Consider the following 20,394-nt stretch of genomic DNA (forward strand, 5'->3'; position numbering starts at 1 on the left):
AAAAGTATCTTAATATAGCAACAAATACAAATGCCGATCGTCCTGCTTATTGTTGTGATAACCCAACACGTGTTCTTGTTGTTTTATTTTTGTGAATAATCGTTTTACGTATATACTCTCTCTTATTTCGCGTCTGAACTCGCTGTTCACCATCTGTACTCTGCCCTGACTCGAATTAAATATAATTATTATTTGTAGTTATAATTATTGTTGCTTTGTCGTGAACCGCTTATGAATGTGACCCAAAGTTACTTTGGACCACATTTTACAATGATTTGCATGAAAACGATTAAAAAAAATTGACATTTGAATTTGTGATTATAGGTAAATTAGTAAATAATTGAATTTTTTACAGTTTGCGTTGCGTTCGCTCCTCAATTTTTGAGAAGGCTACGGCAAGCCCTTTCGTTTCCAAGGAGTTGGAAAAATAAAATTGTTTTCTTGAACTGAACACCCTAGCTATCTACAAGTTCCAATCGTTTCTTGCAATTTGATCTGGGAGGAAACTAACAAAAAAATGAAGAAAGAAAGAAAAATGGCAGCCTGCATGGAACAGACGAAGTGGAAGTTGACATTGTTTTTTTGAAGTAATAGGCAATTATCTTGGTAAAAATAGTCTGGTAAAACTGTCTATCGTATAATTAAAAAGTGGCTCTTAATATGATATATGATTCTTTTTCTAATAATCGTGGGAAAATGTCTTTCAAAGCAATTGAGAATGTAAATAAGCTTGCGGAAGAATTGGAGAAGCAAGAATTGGATGTAAGTGTAATTACTATCTAAAGCATTATTGGTAGTTGTAGGTGTAATCCCTCTAGTTGTGTCATGTTGTAAAGATACAGATTTACGAGCTGATGTAAGAAGTAGTAATTTTACAGTTAATTGTAAAGGCAAACGAGATATGTAAAATGTTTGCCCGTCACTTTACACAGTGTAGGAGAGCTGTGATTTATGTGGGTACTAGCAGAAATGTCCATTTTTTGCACGAGGAAAATAATGGGTTTATGTGCTGCGGATTAGGGCCAGGGTTATTGAAACTAGCCCAACGTGATATAAAGTAATCCTACCGTAAGCTAGCATAAGCCGTACATCCTGGACCTACTCTGTGGTACAAGGGCCAGTTATGGAAGTATTTCAACTTTTTTTTTCTTCCTCCACCTTAGAATACGCACTTCAATGAAAGTATGATGATAGAGGTATTTAAGATAATGTTTTGTGTATAGGTTTAAAATAATTTGTCATAACTAAAAAGAAAAAAATAACCTTTGGTTATAGTTAAGGAGCCGTACTTCCCATTTAGGGAAGGACGAGAAACGCCATACTTTCAGGAATTATTCATTGACTATCTAGGATGTTAAAAAGTAGGTAATAGACTGAGTTCTTGCCCTTGTACTTAGGGTGTTTAGGTAGTTCAACAGTAAGATGTATCCTTGTGGTCGGGAGATGAGAAGTAGCTGTTCTTAACTATTACCAATTGGGTTAATTGCGTACAGGTTAAAAAATGCATGAACTGATGTTGTTTCCCTTATGGGTATAAATGTGCATCCGGACATGTTCAACAAAAACGACTGTGCAAGAAACACCAACCAGCGTGTGCTAGGATCCGATTAATAAAATCGAGACTACTATTTAACTGTTAGGTCCGTTACACAGTCACGCGGAGTCCCGCGTGGCAAGGTTGTTCTATTGGTTCTTATGGGTGCATACATAGTCACGCGGAGGCCTCCGCGTGGCCCTATCCGCGCTCCGCGAGGCGGATAGGACCATTGAGCAAATGGATGCTTACATAGTCAAGCGGAACTCCGTGCGCGGAGCAGCCACTTCTCTTTAAAACTTAAAAAGGAACGTGCATGGTGGCAAAAGCAAAATGAAAATTGATGCAGATTTCTTTTCTTATTTTTCATAGTGAGTTACTAAATAATATTTTATACTGTTCTATAATACTATTTTCATATTTTTTTAGTGTTACCGGTATTTTTAATTTAGCTATATTGTCTTCGTTTAATTGGAACTTCCAATTAATGTCTTTGCTCAATTGGAACTGTACATGTGGTGCCTCTAATGTATCACTGTTAACAGTACGTGACTATTGTTACTTTTCGACTTTCTTTCAACAAATTTCAAGTTTCAGTTTCAATTATCACGGAGGTTAAATTAACACCATGTTCATGGGATCCCTCTTGTGAGGAACACAAAAAGCGTGACATTCGTGGACAGGCATGGACAACGAAAAAAGATTGAGGCAAATATTTTATCTCTATTATTAAATAGTTGATTGGATGTGAAGTACTAACCAAATGTACAAACATTCGTTATTTTCATTTGTTAAAAAACAGTATCTGTTAAGTCTTTTTTTAATACTTTTTTTTTTTTTTTTTGAAAAAACGGTTTCTTTTCTTTAAAGAAAAGTGCTGTATTTTAAGAGCGTGCATATGGATCCTATTTAAACTGCATTTTTATAATTTCGATAGAATTTTTTCAATTAGGTCATCGAACGACTGAATTGACGTACGGAAATTATTGAAGTACTTCTCGTCTTCTCGCAAATCTATATACACAGACACAAAAGCTCCCTTCAGACTTCTTTGAGAAACTAAGGGATGAATCTTGAGACATTTATTTTTCTGTGTTTTTCGTTTTCTCTTCTTACAGAAATATTAATACACAATAACAGATGAGCAAGGGTATGTGATAATATGTAAAAAACAGTATCACGTAACAGTTATTGTGTTGAAACTGTTACGTGATACTGTTTTTTACATATTATCACATACCCTTGCTCATCTGTTATTGTGTATTAGTACAAAATGGAAACAAGGCCTGATAGAATAGAAATATTAAGATGCCACTATTGTCGTTTCGAACTTTTCATGTTGACTCGCAACACTGACTGAGAAGAATCCTGTATATAATTACGTGACGCCTAGTGCGTAGCTCCGGATGACTGTAAGCGCACACGCGGAGGGCGGAAGACGGAGCGCGGAGCTCCGCTTGACTGTGTAACGTGCCTTAGGGTGAAGGGATGTGTCCGTAGGTAACTTGTGTTCGAGCGATGGAGGGTATTAGAGATGCGCACTAGTCGAGACACATTATAAAATTCGAGACGAGTCGAGACAAACATTTCTCGACCCGAATTTTCGAGTCGAGTCGAGACTGCCCGTAAAAATCTCGACTCGACTCGAATGCCTGAAATTTTTCTATAATTGTTAATGTTATTTTAAAGAAAGTATTCACTCCGAAACAGTCTTTAAACAAATTCCAGCATTTATTACAGAACGCATAAACTTAATAGTTAATCTTTCGAGATCAAGATTTAATTTTCAGCTCAATTCAATTAGTGAGGTGCTGGCCGTGTGTAGAATGGGGCCGGCGCGCGATCTATCTGTGTTTGACCTAGGCCCGGAGACTCGGAACGAGAATTTCTGAAACTGCAGGACTTGTCGGGTGTTCGAGGAGTGCTGTGGTGGGTGTCTTCAACAAGTGACGAAATCAAGGGGAAACGACGTCTAAATGTCGAGGGGTTGGGATCCCCCAACTTCGTTACGGATGTCGGACGTCGTAGCCTGGGCAGACTGGTAAAACAGGACAGGCAGCGAACTTTGGCGGAACTAACATCAGACTTTAATGCTGGAAAACACATCCAACAATGGGCCTCCGAAGCCGACGATCCATCCATGTGCGAATGTTAACACCACGACGTCGACAACTACGACTGAAATAAACACGTGACCATCGCCACTGGACTTTGGCGCATTGGCAGAGAGTTGCATTGTCTGATAAATCCCGATACCTTCTTCACAATGACGATGAGAGGGTGCGAATCCGTCGTGTTCTAAGGGAACAGCTCCTTGACATTTGTACTGCGGGACGGAGCCAAACTGGCGGCGGCTTAATTATGCTTTGGGGAACATTCACGTGAGCATCCATGTGTCTAGTGGAGCTCGAGCAAGGCACCATGACGGTCGAGGCGTATAGAACACTGCTTGCAGACTACGTACACCCCTTCGTGACGACCATGGTTCCCAACGGTAATGGCATTTTTCGACAAGATAATGCACCATGTCACAAGTTCAGGAGTGTCATGGAGTGGTTCGAGGAACACAGGGGCGAGTTCCAAGCGATGTGCTGGCCGTCCAACTAACTGGATGTGAACCCAATCGAACACATCTGGGATGTGATTGAACGAGACGTCAGAGCGCATCGCCCACCTCCCTGGAATTTACGGTAATTAGGTGACCTGTATGTGCACATGTGGTGTCAACTCTCCAGCGACCTACCAAGGATCATTGCGTCCATGCCAAGACGTGTAGCCGTTGCTATCCGTGCCAAAGGTGGACATACTGACAATTAGGTTAGTAATTATAATGTTCTTTGTGATGTGTGCGTATGTTTTAACTCGTATATTTTGTCTCGACTCGAATTCGAGTCAAGACATTTTCTCGAGACGAGTCGAGACAGGCTTAAGTCTCGACTCGTGCGCATCCCTAGAGGGTATGCACATAAACGAAGATAGTGCAAAAACCTGAAACCAATGTGGCCACTAAAAACGAGAATGCTATGTTACCGAGTCAGGGTAGGAAGGCCCGCGGGGTATGCACCCATTAGGAACAGGCACGTCAGCGCATAAAACACTTGGGGTAAAGTTCGTTAGTTGGTAGCTCGCTAAAATAAAATTTCAAACGGTAACCTGAGGAGTGAAACAGGATTGTTTAATTACATTTCTAAAAGAAAATTGCAAAAGTTAAAAGTTGAAAGAAAAGAAATTATAAAAAGAAACGAACTAGTAGCGCAAATCAAAAGTTGTAACACGAGAATGATGTTATCATTCCCGCTTTCATTTTTTCGATCTCCTTCCAAAAATACTACGTAATTAAAACACTACTATTTCAATATCCAAACACCAGTTTCAATTAATACACGTTACGAATAAATCTATAAAAGCATTAAAAATTAGTCACAAAATTTTAATATCTACCCTCCGAATTGTAACCGTAAAAGAAAAACCACGTGCTGACCGTATCCGTAACGAAGTAGCTCACACAACCAAACACAGATAGCATAAACACATCGGATAACAGCAACGTTACATCCTCAACCAATCATAATGCTTAAAAAAGTATGAATCGTCATAGAAACTGCTAACACTGCCAACTTTCTGTCAACCACAACAGAACACAGAAGTTGTGTCGTAACGTGCGATGAAAGCATTCTCAGTGAAGTGAAAGGAGCAATATAAATCAGTGAATAAACACCAAAACACGAACAAGTTGATGGAAGATAAACTACCAAAATGTTACTCTCTCGAAGTGTGTATTCACTCAACATCGAACACACATACTAAAAAGTAGAGAAAGCGAGTGAAACAGTAGATATCGATGATATGTATGGTAAGGCAAGACTTAATATAAAGCAAGTCCTCGCAACCCTAAACACAAACTAAAAAACGATAACATCATTATACCGTAATAAGTATTTAACTATGTATAAAAATTAAAAAATGGCAACACACCAACGTCACTGTACTACTTTCATAACAGTTCGCCTCAGAATATAACTAATGAAGTAGATCGAACACTTAATATCGTGTAACAGTCGTCTTTAATACGCATTCACTCATGTTAAGTCTAATGTAATTAGAAATGCAAAAAAGCTGGCTTTTTTGAATTGATGGCTTTTTCACATAAAAAGCAGTCTTTTTTTGAAAAAAAGAACTGGAACTTTGGAAATTTTGGCTTTTTTCATTTTCATGATTTTTCTATCTAAATAGCTTTCTTATAGTATATTGTATAGTTAGATAAGAATTCCATGACCTAAATGCCATATTTTGCTCCGAAATTCACCATCAAGGTGGATGGAGCACATGTTTTACGAATTAAAGCTAACATAAAGAATGTAGTATTTGAGGGCAATTTTATAGGCTATTTAACTTTATTTTAACTTTTGAGTTATCGACATTTTTTAATTCTCTAGATCATTTTAATTTGTCATACGTGTTTCATTTCTAAGAGCTTAGTACTCTAGCTTCTAGCACAAAAGTTAAACTTATGTTTATCTATATATCCGTCAAAGCGTACGTTTTTCAATATGTCCGTCAAACCGTACTTCCACATTTCTGTTATACTGTAGTTGTGCAATGATTTAGCAGTAATTTTCCGGATACAATCTTGAATACCAATTTATACAAATAATCAGTAGTGGATTTAGAAAAGTACTTTGGGAGGGATTTCTCTGATTGTTTCGTTTTCTAAAAATTCCTAATTTTATTTGGGAGGTGCTTGAAGTTTGTGAGTATAGGCATAACTAATATTTCGTCTCGTTTATATGTTTAGCAATAATCTTCTTGATACAACTTTGAAGATCATTTTATACTGAGAATCAGTGGCGAATTTAGGAAAGTATTTTGGGAGGGGTTTTTCTTACTAATGTGTAGTTTTTCTAAACATTCGTAATTTTTATTTGACTGAAGCTTAAAGTTTATGAGTAAAGGCATAACTAATAGATATTTCGTTTGTTTTAGACATTCCGCAACTTTGGGGAACAGGCTTCAGTCGGAAAGACCGACCCCTTAACTTTCGCAAAACCGTCACTGCTGGTAATTAGTAATACTAACGATTTAAAAACAATAAGAAAGGAAGTCGGCCAACTCACAGTACACGCACTATTTCTACATTCACAGATGGAATGAAGAAAAGCTTTGTCAGAATGGTCGAATGCTGGGTTGAATCCCGGACTTCCCGATAGAAGCGCAAAAGCTAACCACTCAGTCATGTTTGTTGTGCAGTTGTATTTAGCTTAACTTAAATATATTTCGTAGACTTTTTTTTTTTTGGTGGTGGTGGGGGGGTCCGTAATGATATGTTGAATCCCTCTTGTTAAAAATTCAGAAAACTTGAGGATTGGGTAAACCGTGAGGGTGGTTATAAAAAACTTCACTGTAGAATTTCAAGAATATACAGAACCAAAAGTTCTAGATGTGCAACCTTTAAGTGTATCATATAAATAAGTATTTCTCTTATGTTTTATTTTAATTTTATTTTGTTTCAAAAAGAGGGTATGGGATATTTTGAAGTAAAAATACTACATATAATTTTGCTAGTTATTTGCATATTTTTTTTAAAAAAAAAAAGTGTTTACTTTTAGGGTTGGCTTGTTCACACCATTTTTTTTTTTTTTTCACTGGTTTAAACCAAAGAAATAAAAAGAACGAAAAATGCGAATCGTGTGAACTTCATGGTGACGTTTCCACATATCAAACCATCTGCATTAGTTTTATTTCCTTTTTACCTTGATAACCTCGGCATTACGTAAGGATGTTAAGCCTAAACATACGAAACGAAACCAAATTATGTATTTCTGCATGCCTGAAGTTTTATAAAGAAGCCAAGGTTGCTTAAATATATTGATAGAAATTGGCAAAATTTATCGATTGCCTACGTAGCGTCCAACATTAGCTTGGATTGGACTTTAAATGATATCTACATACTAAATTTGTAATGTAATATCTCAGTTTTAGCGTACTGATTATGATACGTTGACCTGTAAATTTTACATGAAAAGCAATAACAAGATTTTCCGAAATTAATGATCAAGCTAATTAGAGTGTAATAAAATTTAAAATTTTGTGATGCCGGAAGTATGATCTGTGCAAAGGACATACAGATCAAGTCGCAGACACGAAGTTCGGACTTTTTTTTTTTTCTGGGCCTAGTTTGCTGTTCTTTTCTAGTAGAGAAAGTTTTACTGAGTCTACCAATACATCAAACATGCACAAGAAACAGTCAAATATTTTTTTTATATAAATTATTAACCAAGTTTATTCAAAGAAGCCGTCAGATTCATAGTGCCCCGGATGCCGGTACCGAAGAGGTACCGAGACGGTTTTGTTATTTTTCCTACGTTACAGTAGTATGAAGGACAGACGTAGTCACCAAGGGTGCCCGCCCCCCTTGCCTCCTCTCACGTCGTCACTGACTATAATTGGATGAAGAATAGCTTGCCCGGGGGGAGGGCACGGTATTGACATCATAAGAAAAATAATAATAATAGTGAACAGAAAGTAAGCCTAGGTGAAGAGGGATCGCCAGACATTAACGAGGATTTAAACCTAAATCTACTTTGTACCCAGTTTTACTTGTCTTCTTTATAAGATTATTCGCTACGATATTTCAAGCCTCTTAGGGTCCTTGAGCACAAGCGATTCAGAGCTGGTCAGACTCCACTAGTTAGACATATACATCTCTCTCTCTTTCCCCTGCAAAAGAACAAAATGCACTCGTAAGTATTCCGAGTTCAGAACGCAATAAAATGGCACCGAGAACATAAAACATTAACTAGCAGTGATAGGAAGAGAGTAATATGGTCCTCGATGACTCAGTCTTCCTCCTCGTTTCTAACAACAGATCGGGTTTGTGTCTGGTCCAGACTGCGTGCTTCCTACCTTTAAGCATGGCCGCGGCTCTGTACTGGTTTGGGTCACAGATTCATGGTAATCCGTAGGCCCTATTAATACTCTTGTGATGATACTGCAAGTGATTATGAGGTCGTTTTAGATGACCAGATTTCTTCTGTGGTATAGATGTTTCCTTACGAGAACGCATTTTTAGGATGACAGTGGGTCAATGCGTACAGCATACCTGTTACAGACGTGGTTTAAGGAACATCAGGGTGAGCTTCTATACCTCTCTGGCTGCTAAACCCTCCAATTTGAAAGAAAGAAAGAAAGAAAAAAAAAAACTTTAGTCCGTTTTATAGCAGCAAGTACAATACCGACTGTTTTCTTCCTTGCTGCTGTACTGCATGAAAAATGTCCATTATTCGTCTAGAAACGATTCAGGAATTATATTCCTTTAATTCCGCCACCAGTATAAGCTATATTACAATCTAAAAGCTATCTAACGTCGTGTTAATCGTGTAAGTTGCATTTTGTTAAGATTGTTAAGTTTGTTAAGATGTTTTAATTGTTTTTGATATCAGTCTGTACATTGATGTTGATCTACATTAATTCAGTGCTAAACAATTTTCTTTCATAAATTCACCGAATTCAATATTACTTTTAATCTTGCTAGAGAATACTATGAGTAAACATTTCGTGGCCATTCAGGTTCATACCTCAGCTTCTAACGCTGATACTGTTTTATGGTATTCTATCAGGCCTTGTTTCCTTATTGTCAAACTACACAATACAATGAGCAAGGCTATGTGATAAAAATATATAAAAACGCAAACATTTAACAGTTTCAACATACTATGTCTTCATGGAGTGGAAGTCTAATGAAGACACAGTTAGTGTGTTGAAACTGTTAGGTATTTGTTTTTGTATATTTTATCACATAGCCTTGCACAGAGTATTGTTGTGTTTAGTTTGTTGTATAGTATTATTTTAAGTGGGTTCATAGTCATTGTTATTGAAATAAACAGTTAATTCTGAATAGTTAATATTGTTGTATTACTGAGTGCTGTTCTTTCGAGGCGAACAGTCTTTACATATTTTTGGAAAGATAGGCAACCCTCGCCCTAAATATTTATGTCAACCTAGTTGTATAATTCGTGACGGTAGAAATACTGTATGTAATTGGTGGAGAATGCTTTAATAATAACCAAAACTTAAATTTTATTCACTAAAAAATATAACGAAAAAGTAATTGTTTAATAGCATTTTTTTTTTAAATTATATATTTACAGGCTCCTGGTGGTATTCCAACACATCAAGTGTACGCTCAATTATTAGCTGTATACCTCTATCAAAATGATTTGTAAGTTTTAATTTTTATTATGTTGTAGCGTTACTGTTCTTTCGAAATATTGAATTAGTGTTGATGAAGTAACAAAAGAGTCATATTTATACTGTATATTTACATATTAGAAACATAACTAGGCATCATTATTTACTTCTAGTTTTTAATCTTTTAATCGTGTTTGTTTATTTGTCAGATTATTTTAATTTTGAAAAAAAAAATGTACAGTAAAAGATCATATTACTTCAGAGTAATTTTCCCAAATTTAGGAAGAATTAGCTAGCTGTTTATATTGAAGGAGGCTTATTTCACCTCACAAAAGCTCTGCTTTTAACATATTGTAACACTTCCGTCATGCAGAAGATAGTGAACATGTACTCTATATATTAACGAATGGAATAAACAACCGATTTTTAATACACTAATTCCTCTATAAGTGTGAATTAAATGATGCACAAAGAGATTAAAAAAAAAAAAAAGAACTGCATGACTGGACGGGGACTCGAGTCCGGGACTTCAGTGTACCATGAGTTGCGTTAATCACTACGTTGGCCAGTCCACTCCCTGAACATGCACTCGCTCTTGAAGTTTGTTCTTTCACTCAGACCACATGGTTTGTACTAACACTTCTTGTCGTGCTTGGACAATCCACTGCCCACATTCAAAACACATCTGACGGTTGTATTATCATTATATTAACGAGTGGAGGAAACAACCGATTTTTAACACACTAATCTCTCTATAGGTGTGAATTGAATGAGACAAAGTCTGGGTCCAGTCTTGCAGTTTTCACTTTTTGTGTATCAGTGTTCGTAATAATTAATTAACAAGAAACCTTAACATATTTCTTCTGCGTAATATTATACTTTGTATATCTTATATACTTGTATATTAGGGTATACCGAATGGTTTAAAATCAATTCCAATAACATTAAAATGTTACGTTATGATATCCTAGAAGTCCAAGCTAAAAGAAGAAATTTTAAGGGATTCATACTAGCACTAGCCCAAAAAATTTCTCTTATTGCTAAAAATAGTTGTACTATTTGCTGAGCTGATTGGTTTTAATCACTAAGATTTAAACTACAGTTCAAACCCGGTTTTGTTATATATATATACCCCATAGCAGAACATGCCGCGATCTGCGATATGATCGCAGAAAATTTGCCGTGCCTGTGCAAAAAAATTGCCAGAGGAATATATATATATATATATATAAAACCAACAGAAAAGTGTAAAAACATGCCTGCTATGTGTAGATGTCTTAAATGCACGGACGACTCGCATAAATATAGTTTGAACTGTTTTTTACGTCGCGTAAAGCGTATTTTTAACAATCACAAGTTTTTCTTTTGCAGAATTCCTGCAGAAAACTTTTGAAGAATTTCTGCAGAATTTTTTTTTTAAGAATTCCTGCAGAAAATTGTTGACTTATAAAAGCTAATCGCAGAAAGACAAAAAGAAAGTTCTGCCATCGGGTATATATATATATATATATATATATATATATATATATATATATGAAGAAAAATAACTTCTAATATAAAGATTTAAAATGTATTTAGTTAAAGATAGTATATAAATAATACTATCTTTTAAATCTAATTGTTAAGGAAATAAGTGAAAAACATAGTTCGTTGATTGCGTCTGTAAGAATTTTCCTGTACGGTTTCAACTCACTTATTCTATGGCATTGTTAACTAGGTTTAATCACTCACATGAAGATCGAATAACTTTATAAAATGAAATTTGGTGTAAAGATTCTAAAATTGAAATAAGACTTCTTGATAAACTGGTTATTTATGTTATATAAAAAAAAAAATATCTTTACAGCCATTTCTTATGAAGGAACTTCAGATTTATAAACTAACTGAGGGCATAATTGTGGGATGTTAAACTGAAATGTTTCGTTTCATTTTGTATACACTAACAATGTAAGAGTCCTGGGGACTGTAGAAACCTAAAATTGTCTCTTACATGCTGCTGCTTCTTTCCTTGATGTAACTTATACACTTAACGTTAACCCTTATAAGATCCAGGGTACGTTTTCGTACCAAAATGCAGTGTTGTCTTCAACTGCTTATTTAGGTTTTATAAAAGGCATTTAAGTGTATTTTTTATTTTTTTATTTATTTATATTATTGATCAAATCAAACATGCACCAAAGAACACCCCAGATGCGTTTTGGAACCAGATGGTGGCGCCAAATGGGGTCGTGGGGCCGGACATCAAATTTTTTCTTGAGGCAATTTTCAGAAATTTTTCCCGACCTTTCAACATATGATATTGAATTGTTGCATACGTATTGTATACACCTCTAACTATTTATTAGATTTTTTTGAGTTCTCTACATCAACCCGGGCCCGGGCTCGAGGGGCTCAAAGGTTTCAGAAAGGGGATTTTTTCGGAAAATTGCCCGGATGTTCCCTAATTTTCCATTTCTGGTGTATGATATGGACATGCGAGTGGTACCCCTTGAAAGGTTGCTTTATTCTGAAGAGAATGAGGTATGAACCATGATCCTACGATAAATAGGAATGAAGCCGTATCTGCTTGAGTGAAAGTCTAAAATTTACTTCAAAAAGCGAGAATCTTAAAAGGGTTAAACATCCGTGCAAAATTTAATACAATAGGAAATAGATATATTGCATTGCCATAGATCATCTGGTTACCTTTGAAGACGTGAGATAGATTAAATTTGAAATTAATGAATGCCACTGAAGTGCTATATCGTAGTTGGAGTAACCAATAAGCATGTCTCAAAAATTGCGAATTTGAGTTAACGTCAATATCTTGTATGAATTTACAAGAGCTACCGATCACTGTATCACAGGCGACAGAGGCTTCATTTCTGAGATATGGACTTGATAAGAAGGCGAAAGCAGGTTTTGATACCTTACCAAGAGGCCTAAGTTGAGATAATGAAAATAATGAAAACTGAGATACGTCTTTTGTTATTGTAACGACGATATATAAAATTTGAATAACCAACACCGTGAGAAATTAGCGTGCAATATCTCGATGAAATGCATTTGAGATTTATGCCTAAAATATTGATCAAATCAAGAGTAGATGGTACTTACTTTCAGGGCTAGAACATACAAGGTTAGTATTGTTTTCAATTTATGTGTTCTATACATTCAGTTAATAGTTATGTGTACAGTCCGCAGCAAAAAACCTGCAACATGAGCATTAAAGTGTATTGTATAACGACAAAGTCTTTTGCTCCAAAATAAGTGTGCAGGAGAGGACGCCGAGGTTTCTTCTGGCGTGATTCGTGCCACTTAGACGTTGTGTTGATTCCTTCGCTGTTAGGCATAGTTTCATAATAAACTTACATGCTCATGTTGCAGGTTTTTTGCTGCGGACTGTACAAATATTAAGTTACAATTAGGGATTATTAAGTATGTAATGTATTACAAACACAATCAACAAAGTAAATGTTTTCACTTATCTCCTTAACAGTTTCTGAAAATGTAACAAATAAAATTTCTCATACGTTGAAACATCCAAGAAACAAAACGGTTTTGAGGCATTCCTCACTTCTTCTTCACCACATCTAAGAAAACCTGGTGCTACATAATGATGTAGTGTATGAAATTCTCTCATAGTTCAACTCTTAAAATGTTGCGAGAAGTCTATAAACACTAATTCATTCAGTTTTGCATGTTTTATAATTCCCTTCTATCTGTACAGGGTGAACCATTTATCTTGAATCGCTCCTTGTTACTTATTAAGGTAACAAATAGAAAATTCTGAAATTTTGTAGGATGCAGATGTCGGCAGGAGGGCATTGTCTGACATCCTTTGCAATGTCTCAGATTAATAGTGTTGCCAACCCAACATAAAGTTGTATTGTTTCAAATGACACTAATCAGATTATTACATATTTCAAATCTACATGCAAAATAGTAACTTACATCACAGTTATTGCTCAGTGATGCAAACTAAGGACATTACAATATTATAACGTCACACACCAGTTCGAACTATTTTACTTATTTTAATCGTAGTATATACTTATTAGAACTTGTTACTATTTACTACGACAGTTGTTCAAATAACTAGACACTATTTTAATCACTTAGGAGCACATTTCTAACTTATGTGGCGTCTTTTTGAATTATATATTAAACTTATTAATAAACAAAACCATGACAACGAGAACTTATCATAGCGACCGGATTATACGACGTATAAACAAACATTGATCTCTAGCGGCAGCAACATAAAACATTTACAAAAATCGAGATTACTCATGACATTTTTAAATATTTCTTCTTCTAACTCGTAGCTATTGTCAGATAGAATAACATTTTTGTCCAACAAATTAAATAAAAAAGAAAGTAGTAAATACATGTTATCGTTACAATGTCTCAAACATCCATAAACATCCCAGTTTTGGAGGTTTCTCAACAGTAAGAATGCAAGTGTAAGAAACATGACAATGCACTTCTAAATTACCTTAGTGTCGAATACTATGATCATAATATGATATATAGTAACAAGTAGGAAGAAAGTTACAAGGAAAATTGAACTTTTTTTTTTTCAAAATTTTTATTTCGAAAAAGTGCATAGATAAGTAGCATATCAAGATACTACCTAAAGACTATACACATAAAGATCATAATGTCCTTTATAGCAATTTAACATCTCAGACCATTCCAGAGATACGATAAATATTAGTAAAGTTTGCAATACTGCTTAAAATTATGTATTTGTGAGAACTTGTTTTAATTACAACTACCGAAAACTATTGCTGTAAAGTTATAGAATCAGAGGAAATCAAAAACCATTTTTACAGTTTCCCGCAACTATGTAATTTTAAGCAATATAACAAACTTTTACCAATAATCATCATATCTCCGAATCGGTTTAAGATACCAAATTACTGTAAAGGGTATTATGATCTTCTCGTTTATTTAAAATCATTTGTGTATTCGAATGTGATACTTACCTAAGCACTTTTTTCGACATAAAACCTTTTGAAAATAATCATATTTTCAATCCTTTCTAACTTTGTTTGTACTTGTTAGAAGTACGTCATATCATGATCGTAGTGTTCGGCATTAAAGTATTTTTGATGGGCGTTGCAACGTCTGTTTCACTTGCATTGTGCTGGTCTACTGATTCATTTCTTTAGGAGCTGAGTTAAAGATTTTCACCAATCATAGCTACTAAAACATGAAGTGGATGGAAACGAAGCATATTGTGTTGGAACTGTAATGATCCTCCATCAATAAAGCATAATTTATTCTGTAATTATGCTGGGATTACCGTTTTAGTGTATTTTATTTCTGCTACCAAGAGAACAGAGTGGAAATAATTTATTTGATCAAAATCAAAATAGTTTAACCCTTGGTAGAGGATTATGTACTTTTAGAGTAAGTGGACTGAATATCAACCATAATGAAACAACTTTTACACTTGCGAAAAGTAAATTTATTTCCGAGCAAATGGAAAGCTTCCGTGTTTGCTCGGATATTTACAAAATGTATTATATTTAGAGATATTATTTCATTGCAGTTTTCAACACAGCCAGCTTTGTTTTAGCATCTTTTTCTGATTAGCTAAAATCTGTCATCCTATTCCTGAATCACTCCACCTGGTTTACAGTACTTTACGTTCTAATTTGCCTACTACCTAAGAAATTTTGTTGAGTGAGTGAACTAACTGCGGTTTGTTTTATTTCAGATGCAATGCTAAATTCTTGTGGAAGAGAATACCGCAAAATATGAAATCACACGGAGAGCTTAACCAAATTTGGCAGGTTGGTCAAAAGATGTGGCAACGAGATTTTCCCGGAACTTACGGCGCATTACATGTTGATTGGTCAGATAATGTGTCACATATAATGGAAGCACTTCTAGGTATGTTAAATATTTTTTCTTTAAATACCTTTGATTTGGTGTTAGGAACATGATACTATACGTTTAATATGGAGCTCGTAATGAAAGGCGTGAGTTTTCTGGGTTTACTTAAGTTTCTGTTAATTATTCTTCGCCCAAGTATTCATCTTTTTTAATTCGCGTCTATCTTTTTTTTCATTCGTTTTCTTTTTTCTTTTTAATATCCAGTGCATAGTCATAGGACGTAATTATTTTAATTCCTTACAATTAATTTATGTTCGTATTTTGGGAATTTAAGGCAGTTTTGAGAATTTAATTGTTTCTCAAAGATAATAGGAATTTTTTGAAACTAGAACATAACAAAAGAAACTCCATCAGTGGTAATGCACACATACAAATACATTAGTGCTTCAGATACCTTATTAACTTGCTTATCATTGTCTAAAAAGAAATATTTGTGTCATGTATCATAATAAATATTATAGTTGCCTCTTCGTTCAATTGAATCATTTCAATTTCTATCGTGGGCTATTAGCTTAAATGTAGTTTGTCTATTTAATTATAGAACATTTACACTTAAAAAAATGTTCAAAATAAATAAATATGGACTTGAATTACGTACTAAAAGACGAATAGAAACATTGTCACTAACTCAAAAATATAAACTGTCATCAAGTGTTTTCGCTTTTGCTTGATCAGACAGGAAGAAGAACTAGGACAAAAAATCTAACAGGACTGCAGATCCAATATCATATTAGCTTCCAAAGTGATCTTGTTTCATTATTTTATTTCTCTCTCTCTCTATCTCTCACTCTTGCTCACTCAGATTTTTTTTTTATATATATATATATATATTCTGAGGCGTTCAAATGTCAAACTGGAATCCAAAAAAGGAAAACTTCGCATGTATACTTTTGACATTGGTTCAGGGCGGGAATGTAGATTTTATGGATTCTGTTCTCGTAAATTTGGTTGGTAGGTCTGAGATAGACAGCTGGCTGGTCTGTGATAGACGTTCTTGGGGGTGCATATGAAAGGATTTTTTCGGTTTCCGTTATGTATGGGAGATGGGGACTAGGATATTCGTGCAATGGACGCTTGTTCAGAAATGGAAGTTGAATCGCACACGGTTTGGTTTTACGAGTAAGGTTGGGAGAATGTATGCAGATTATGAATGCTGTCGTAGTTATAGTAATATTCTAGGAATGGCGTAGTTAGTTTCGAGGGGTTATTCTGGAGTTAGATATTCACATTTAGGTAAGTAATGGTTTGGTTAGAAAAAGACGAAGTAAATTTAACGAAATTACCTTTTGAAAGATTGTTGAAATTGTTCCAATGATTTCTTTTACACCAGATTATTAAGCATATTCTTTACCACAAATGGCGTTTAGTTGTCTGTTTTGTTTTGCATGTGGATCATTCCGTCAAAGGGACCAATTCCAAAGGTAGTCCCAGCTCGACCATTTCCAAAGTTGATGAAATTTGATGTGAAGGCTCTATATTGTCCTGGTGATTATGTGCCAAATTTCAGTTAAATATCTTCTTTGGTTTTGTTGATATAGTCCTGAGAGGCCACTCGCCTTTGCTCCGCGTGCAAAGGTGGTAAGTTTCCTCAACGTTTTTGAAAGTTGTGGTAAACGTAAAGACCTGGTCTTTTACTCACTTGAACAGCTTTTGACACTGATTCAGAATATGTTAACAATTAGCCATTTAAGCATATCTCAGTGTAGATACAACTCTTGAAAGTTGGAAAAAACTGCGCAATTCAGGGAGCCCAGATTGAATACACTATAACTATGTGAATGCACCAATTGAATCAAAACTTGGGTAAATGATTCCCACCTATGATGTTGATGTGCGGATTGAATTCAATTGCCACTGTCCATCGAGATCCAAAGATATGTATTGGCAAAGTTAGTCAAATCCTCGTACTAAACTATTACTGGGGCTCGTACTAAACTATATATATAGTATTACTGGGGCACAAAATCTCAACTGTACCCTTTCTAACCTTATTTCTCTTTCTCGGTTTCTCCCGTTTCCTCCTACTTTCTTCATCCCACCATTTCGTTCATTATCACTATCATATCATCATTATAATCAAAAATTTAATTTCATTTTTTCATCATGAGGCAGTTGGAGAGGAGTAGCGAACACAGGTCCAGAAAGTCAGAAATAATAAAACCTGATAGCTTATGCGCTGATCACGCATCACTCAGTTGAACGTGCTACATCTGGATACCCATAGTTCTGCACGAATTGTAGCGGCAGAGAGTTCAGTACTTCTTTCTATCTGTTAACTGTTTCAAACTCGTATAACTGAAAAGAATGTGGCATGTTTTTTATGTCCCCTGCAATTCTATTTACCTTTGTGTACTGAAATAATGTACATAACGTGATGTCGCAAGAGCACATGAAAGTCTGTCCGGCCATGCTGCAGTCATTTCAGTCCGTTCCTGTTTCCGCTACTGCTGTGTACTATTCGTTAATTCTATTGGAAAATTAAGTTAGAAGCCATCTACTTGGTTAAGTATTTGATCCCATATTAAATGGCTCACGTATTCAGTGCACAATGACTTCAAGTATATACATCACAGCTTTAATTAAATTAGATTCGGTTTAGTATGTCCTTTTTGATTTTTTTAAAACACTGAATATGAAGGAAATCTTAAGTAAAACCAGTACCTCTGGTAATCTTGCCATGTGACTGACATCACTTGTAAACAAGAAAATTACTTCGCAACTTTGTTGTTACACAGACACATTAAACAAGTAATATGTGTGAATATATGAAAGTCCTTTATTTCCACGCAGAATATAAATAGTTCGATAGAATTTGGTGAATGAGACGTCGATAGATTTCTAGGGCAAAATATCAATGGACAAAAATGTAAAAACAAAATTCGGTGAAGCATTTTGTTTGGGATATTAAATGAAAAGGTTTTGCGAGAGTATTCCAACAATATATTTTTATGGAGTTCTATTATTTATAACCACGAAAAATGTAGTAAACTAAATCTACTGAATAAACGAAACATTTTTTATTATTATTATTATTATTATAACTTCTAACTTAAACTGAGGAATGTGTCTAAATATTTATTAATTAGCGGAAATTTTCAAACACCACATCAAGAAATCATCTCAGGTCTAAAAGTTTCAAGTGAGGTCCACATATTATTTCGAATTACCAGTGAAAGTGAGAAATCACACGTATATTTAAAGCTTCTGTAGTTGCTATAGAGTATCCACTGAGGTAATTTCATTATTATTATTGACGTTTTTCAGAATCGTGCCGGTAAGTGTAACTGTACTAATAAATATTTCACAATATAATTGAAGTTGCAGTAATATTGAAGGTATAGTTTTGAACAGAAATATCAGTGCATTTGAAACTACGTGACATTTTTTCATTATATAATGGTAGCATTTTGTTTATGTTTTTAGAATAAGCTGCTGAAGAAGTTGAGTGTTCCCATTGAAAATATTGGCATTCATAAATATTTAGATGCATTCCTGTGTTTAAGTAATAGTAGTGTTTTACAGACAGTGGGCAGTAAATTCATAAACCACAGTTGTTTTTTGAGCTGCTAATTAAAAGAGGCCTATTATGGTACTTTATTTTATTTATTTTTATTGTTATTTTTCAGAATCTGTTCGTAAACAAGCTATTAACTTAGTCGCAAGAGCATACTCATCAATTAGTTTGGATGATTTTTCCTTGTTTGTCGGACTACAGCCAGAACAAGCAGTGCAGGCGGCCCTTGACCAAGGATGGTCGGTGGATTCAGCAGGAAGAATGATCTACCCCCAGCGGCCATCAACGGACACCTACCAGCTGACATCTAGTGAGGATCAACTTCATAAGTTAACCGAATTCGTTTCGTTTCTTGAAAATTAATTTGGTGTGTTTGTATTGCATTAACAGAAACGAAAAAGTCTTTAAAAGTATCTTGTGGATGAAAAATCTCGTAAAAAGCAAGAACGAAAGTATGAATTGTGTTCCATATTGGAAACAACGGAAAATTTTTCAGATACTGTGTATTTTCTGCAAAAGTGAAAGAAGACGAGAAGCAATGTTTTTGAGTTTTGCACCCACTTTTAATTATAAGCATACGAATGGCATCGCAAGTAATATTTTTTTTCCCCATATGAAAGAAACAGGTGGAACAAAGAGAAAAATTCAGTGGTAGAATTTTTAAACATACAGTTTCCTATGAATTGTGGATATTTACGAACTCTAAAAAAGATGAAGTTCCACTTCCCATGGCTTTGCTTCCAACTGTGATAAACGTAATTTTTAGCGCTAATAAATACTTCTGTTAAACTCAGTAAAGCATGAAATATGATCTTTTTGATGTACCCGTACTTGTTTAAAACAACAGTCTGTAAATTGTGATCAACAAAATAAACCAATACTTATAAACAGATTATATTTATTTATTTTTATATAAATATGTTTTCAGTAATTACAAACTCACTCAGTTTGTTGACTTTCCCGAAGAATTATTTTCAACAATTTTTGTTTAATGGACATTGCATGTACAGTAGCTGAAACCAGAGCAGATACATTCTAAAGAAAGAAAATATGTTTTAAATTGATTATCGTGTAATGTTAGCAGAAATTTTGATCGTAAAGGTTTACATTAATGAAACATTAAAAGGAGTGAAAAATTGCATAAGCAAATTCAGAGTATATAAATCCGAGTCCTGAATCAATTGTATGTTCTTTCATGAATGGAAAGTAACAAAAAAAAATCTGTGCTGATTGATTTATATTTGTCGTGTATCTCTTCGGTCACCGTATTCTT

At 34.8% G+C, this 20,394-nt stretch overlaps 1 protein-coding gene across 1 annotated transcript; it reads left to right on the top strand.

Moving 5' to 3' along the window:
• The first annotated feature begins 503 nt into the window (after nucleotides 1-503).
• Nucleotides 504-20,009, top strand: CSN8 (COP9 signalosome subunit 8). The gene is made up of 4 exons (XM_081745016.1): nucleotides 504-762; nucleotides 9,682-9,752; nucleotides 15,429-15,604; nucleotides 19,234-20,009. The coding sequence occupies exons 1-4, from the start codon at nucleotides 661-663 to the stop codon at nucleotides 19,482-19,484; spliced, it is 600 nt and encodes a 199-aa protein (XP_081601142.1). The 5' UTR covers nucleotides 504-660; the 3' UTR covers nucleotides 19,485-20,009.
• The last annotated feature ends 385 nt before the right edge of the window (nucleotides 20,010-20,394 follow it).

Source organism: Thermobia domestica, chromosome 2 (genome assembly GCF_964235325.1).
Source record: "Thermobia domestica chromosome 2, izTheDome1.hap1.1, whole genome shotgun sequence".
Classification (NCBI taxonomy): Eukaryota; Metazoa; Arthropoda; class Insecta; order Zygentoma; family Lepismatidae; genus Thermobia; species Thermobia domestica.

What these genes read in the sequence shown, in the direction of transcription:
- CSN8 (XM_081745016.1), top strand. Translation starts at nt 661, where the DNA reads ATGATATATGATTCTTTTTCTAATAATCGTGGGAAAATGTCTTTCAAA. An exon ending in TGGAGAAGCAAGAATTGGAT is followed by an intron (nt 763 to 9,681) that starts GTAAGTGTAATT and finishes ATATATTTACAG; the next exon opens with GCTCCTGGTGGTATTCCAAC. An exon ending in TATAATGGAAGCACTTCTAG is followed by an intron (nt 15,605 to 19,233) that starts GTATGTTAAATA and finishes GTTATTTTTCAG; the next exon opens with AATCTGTTCGTAAACAAGCT.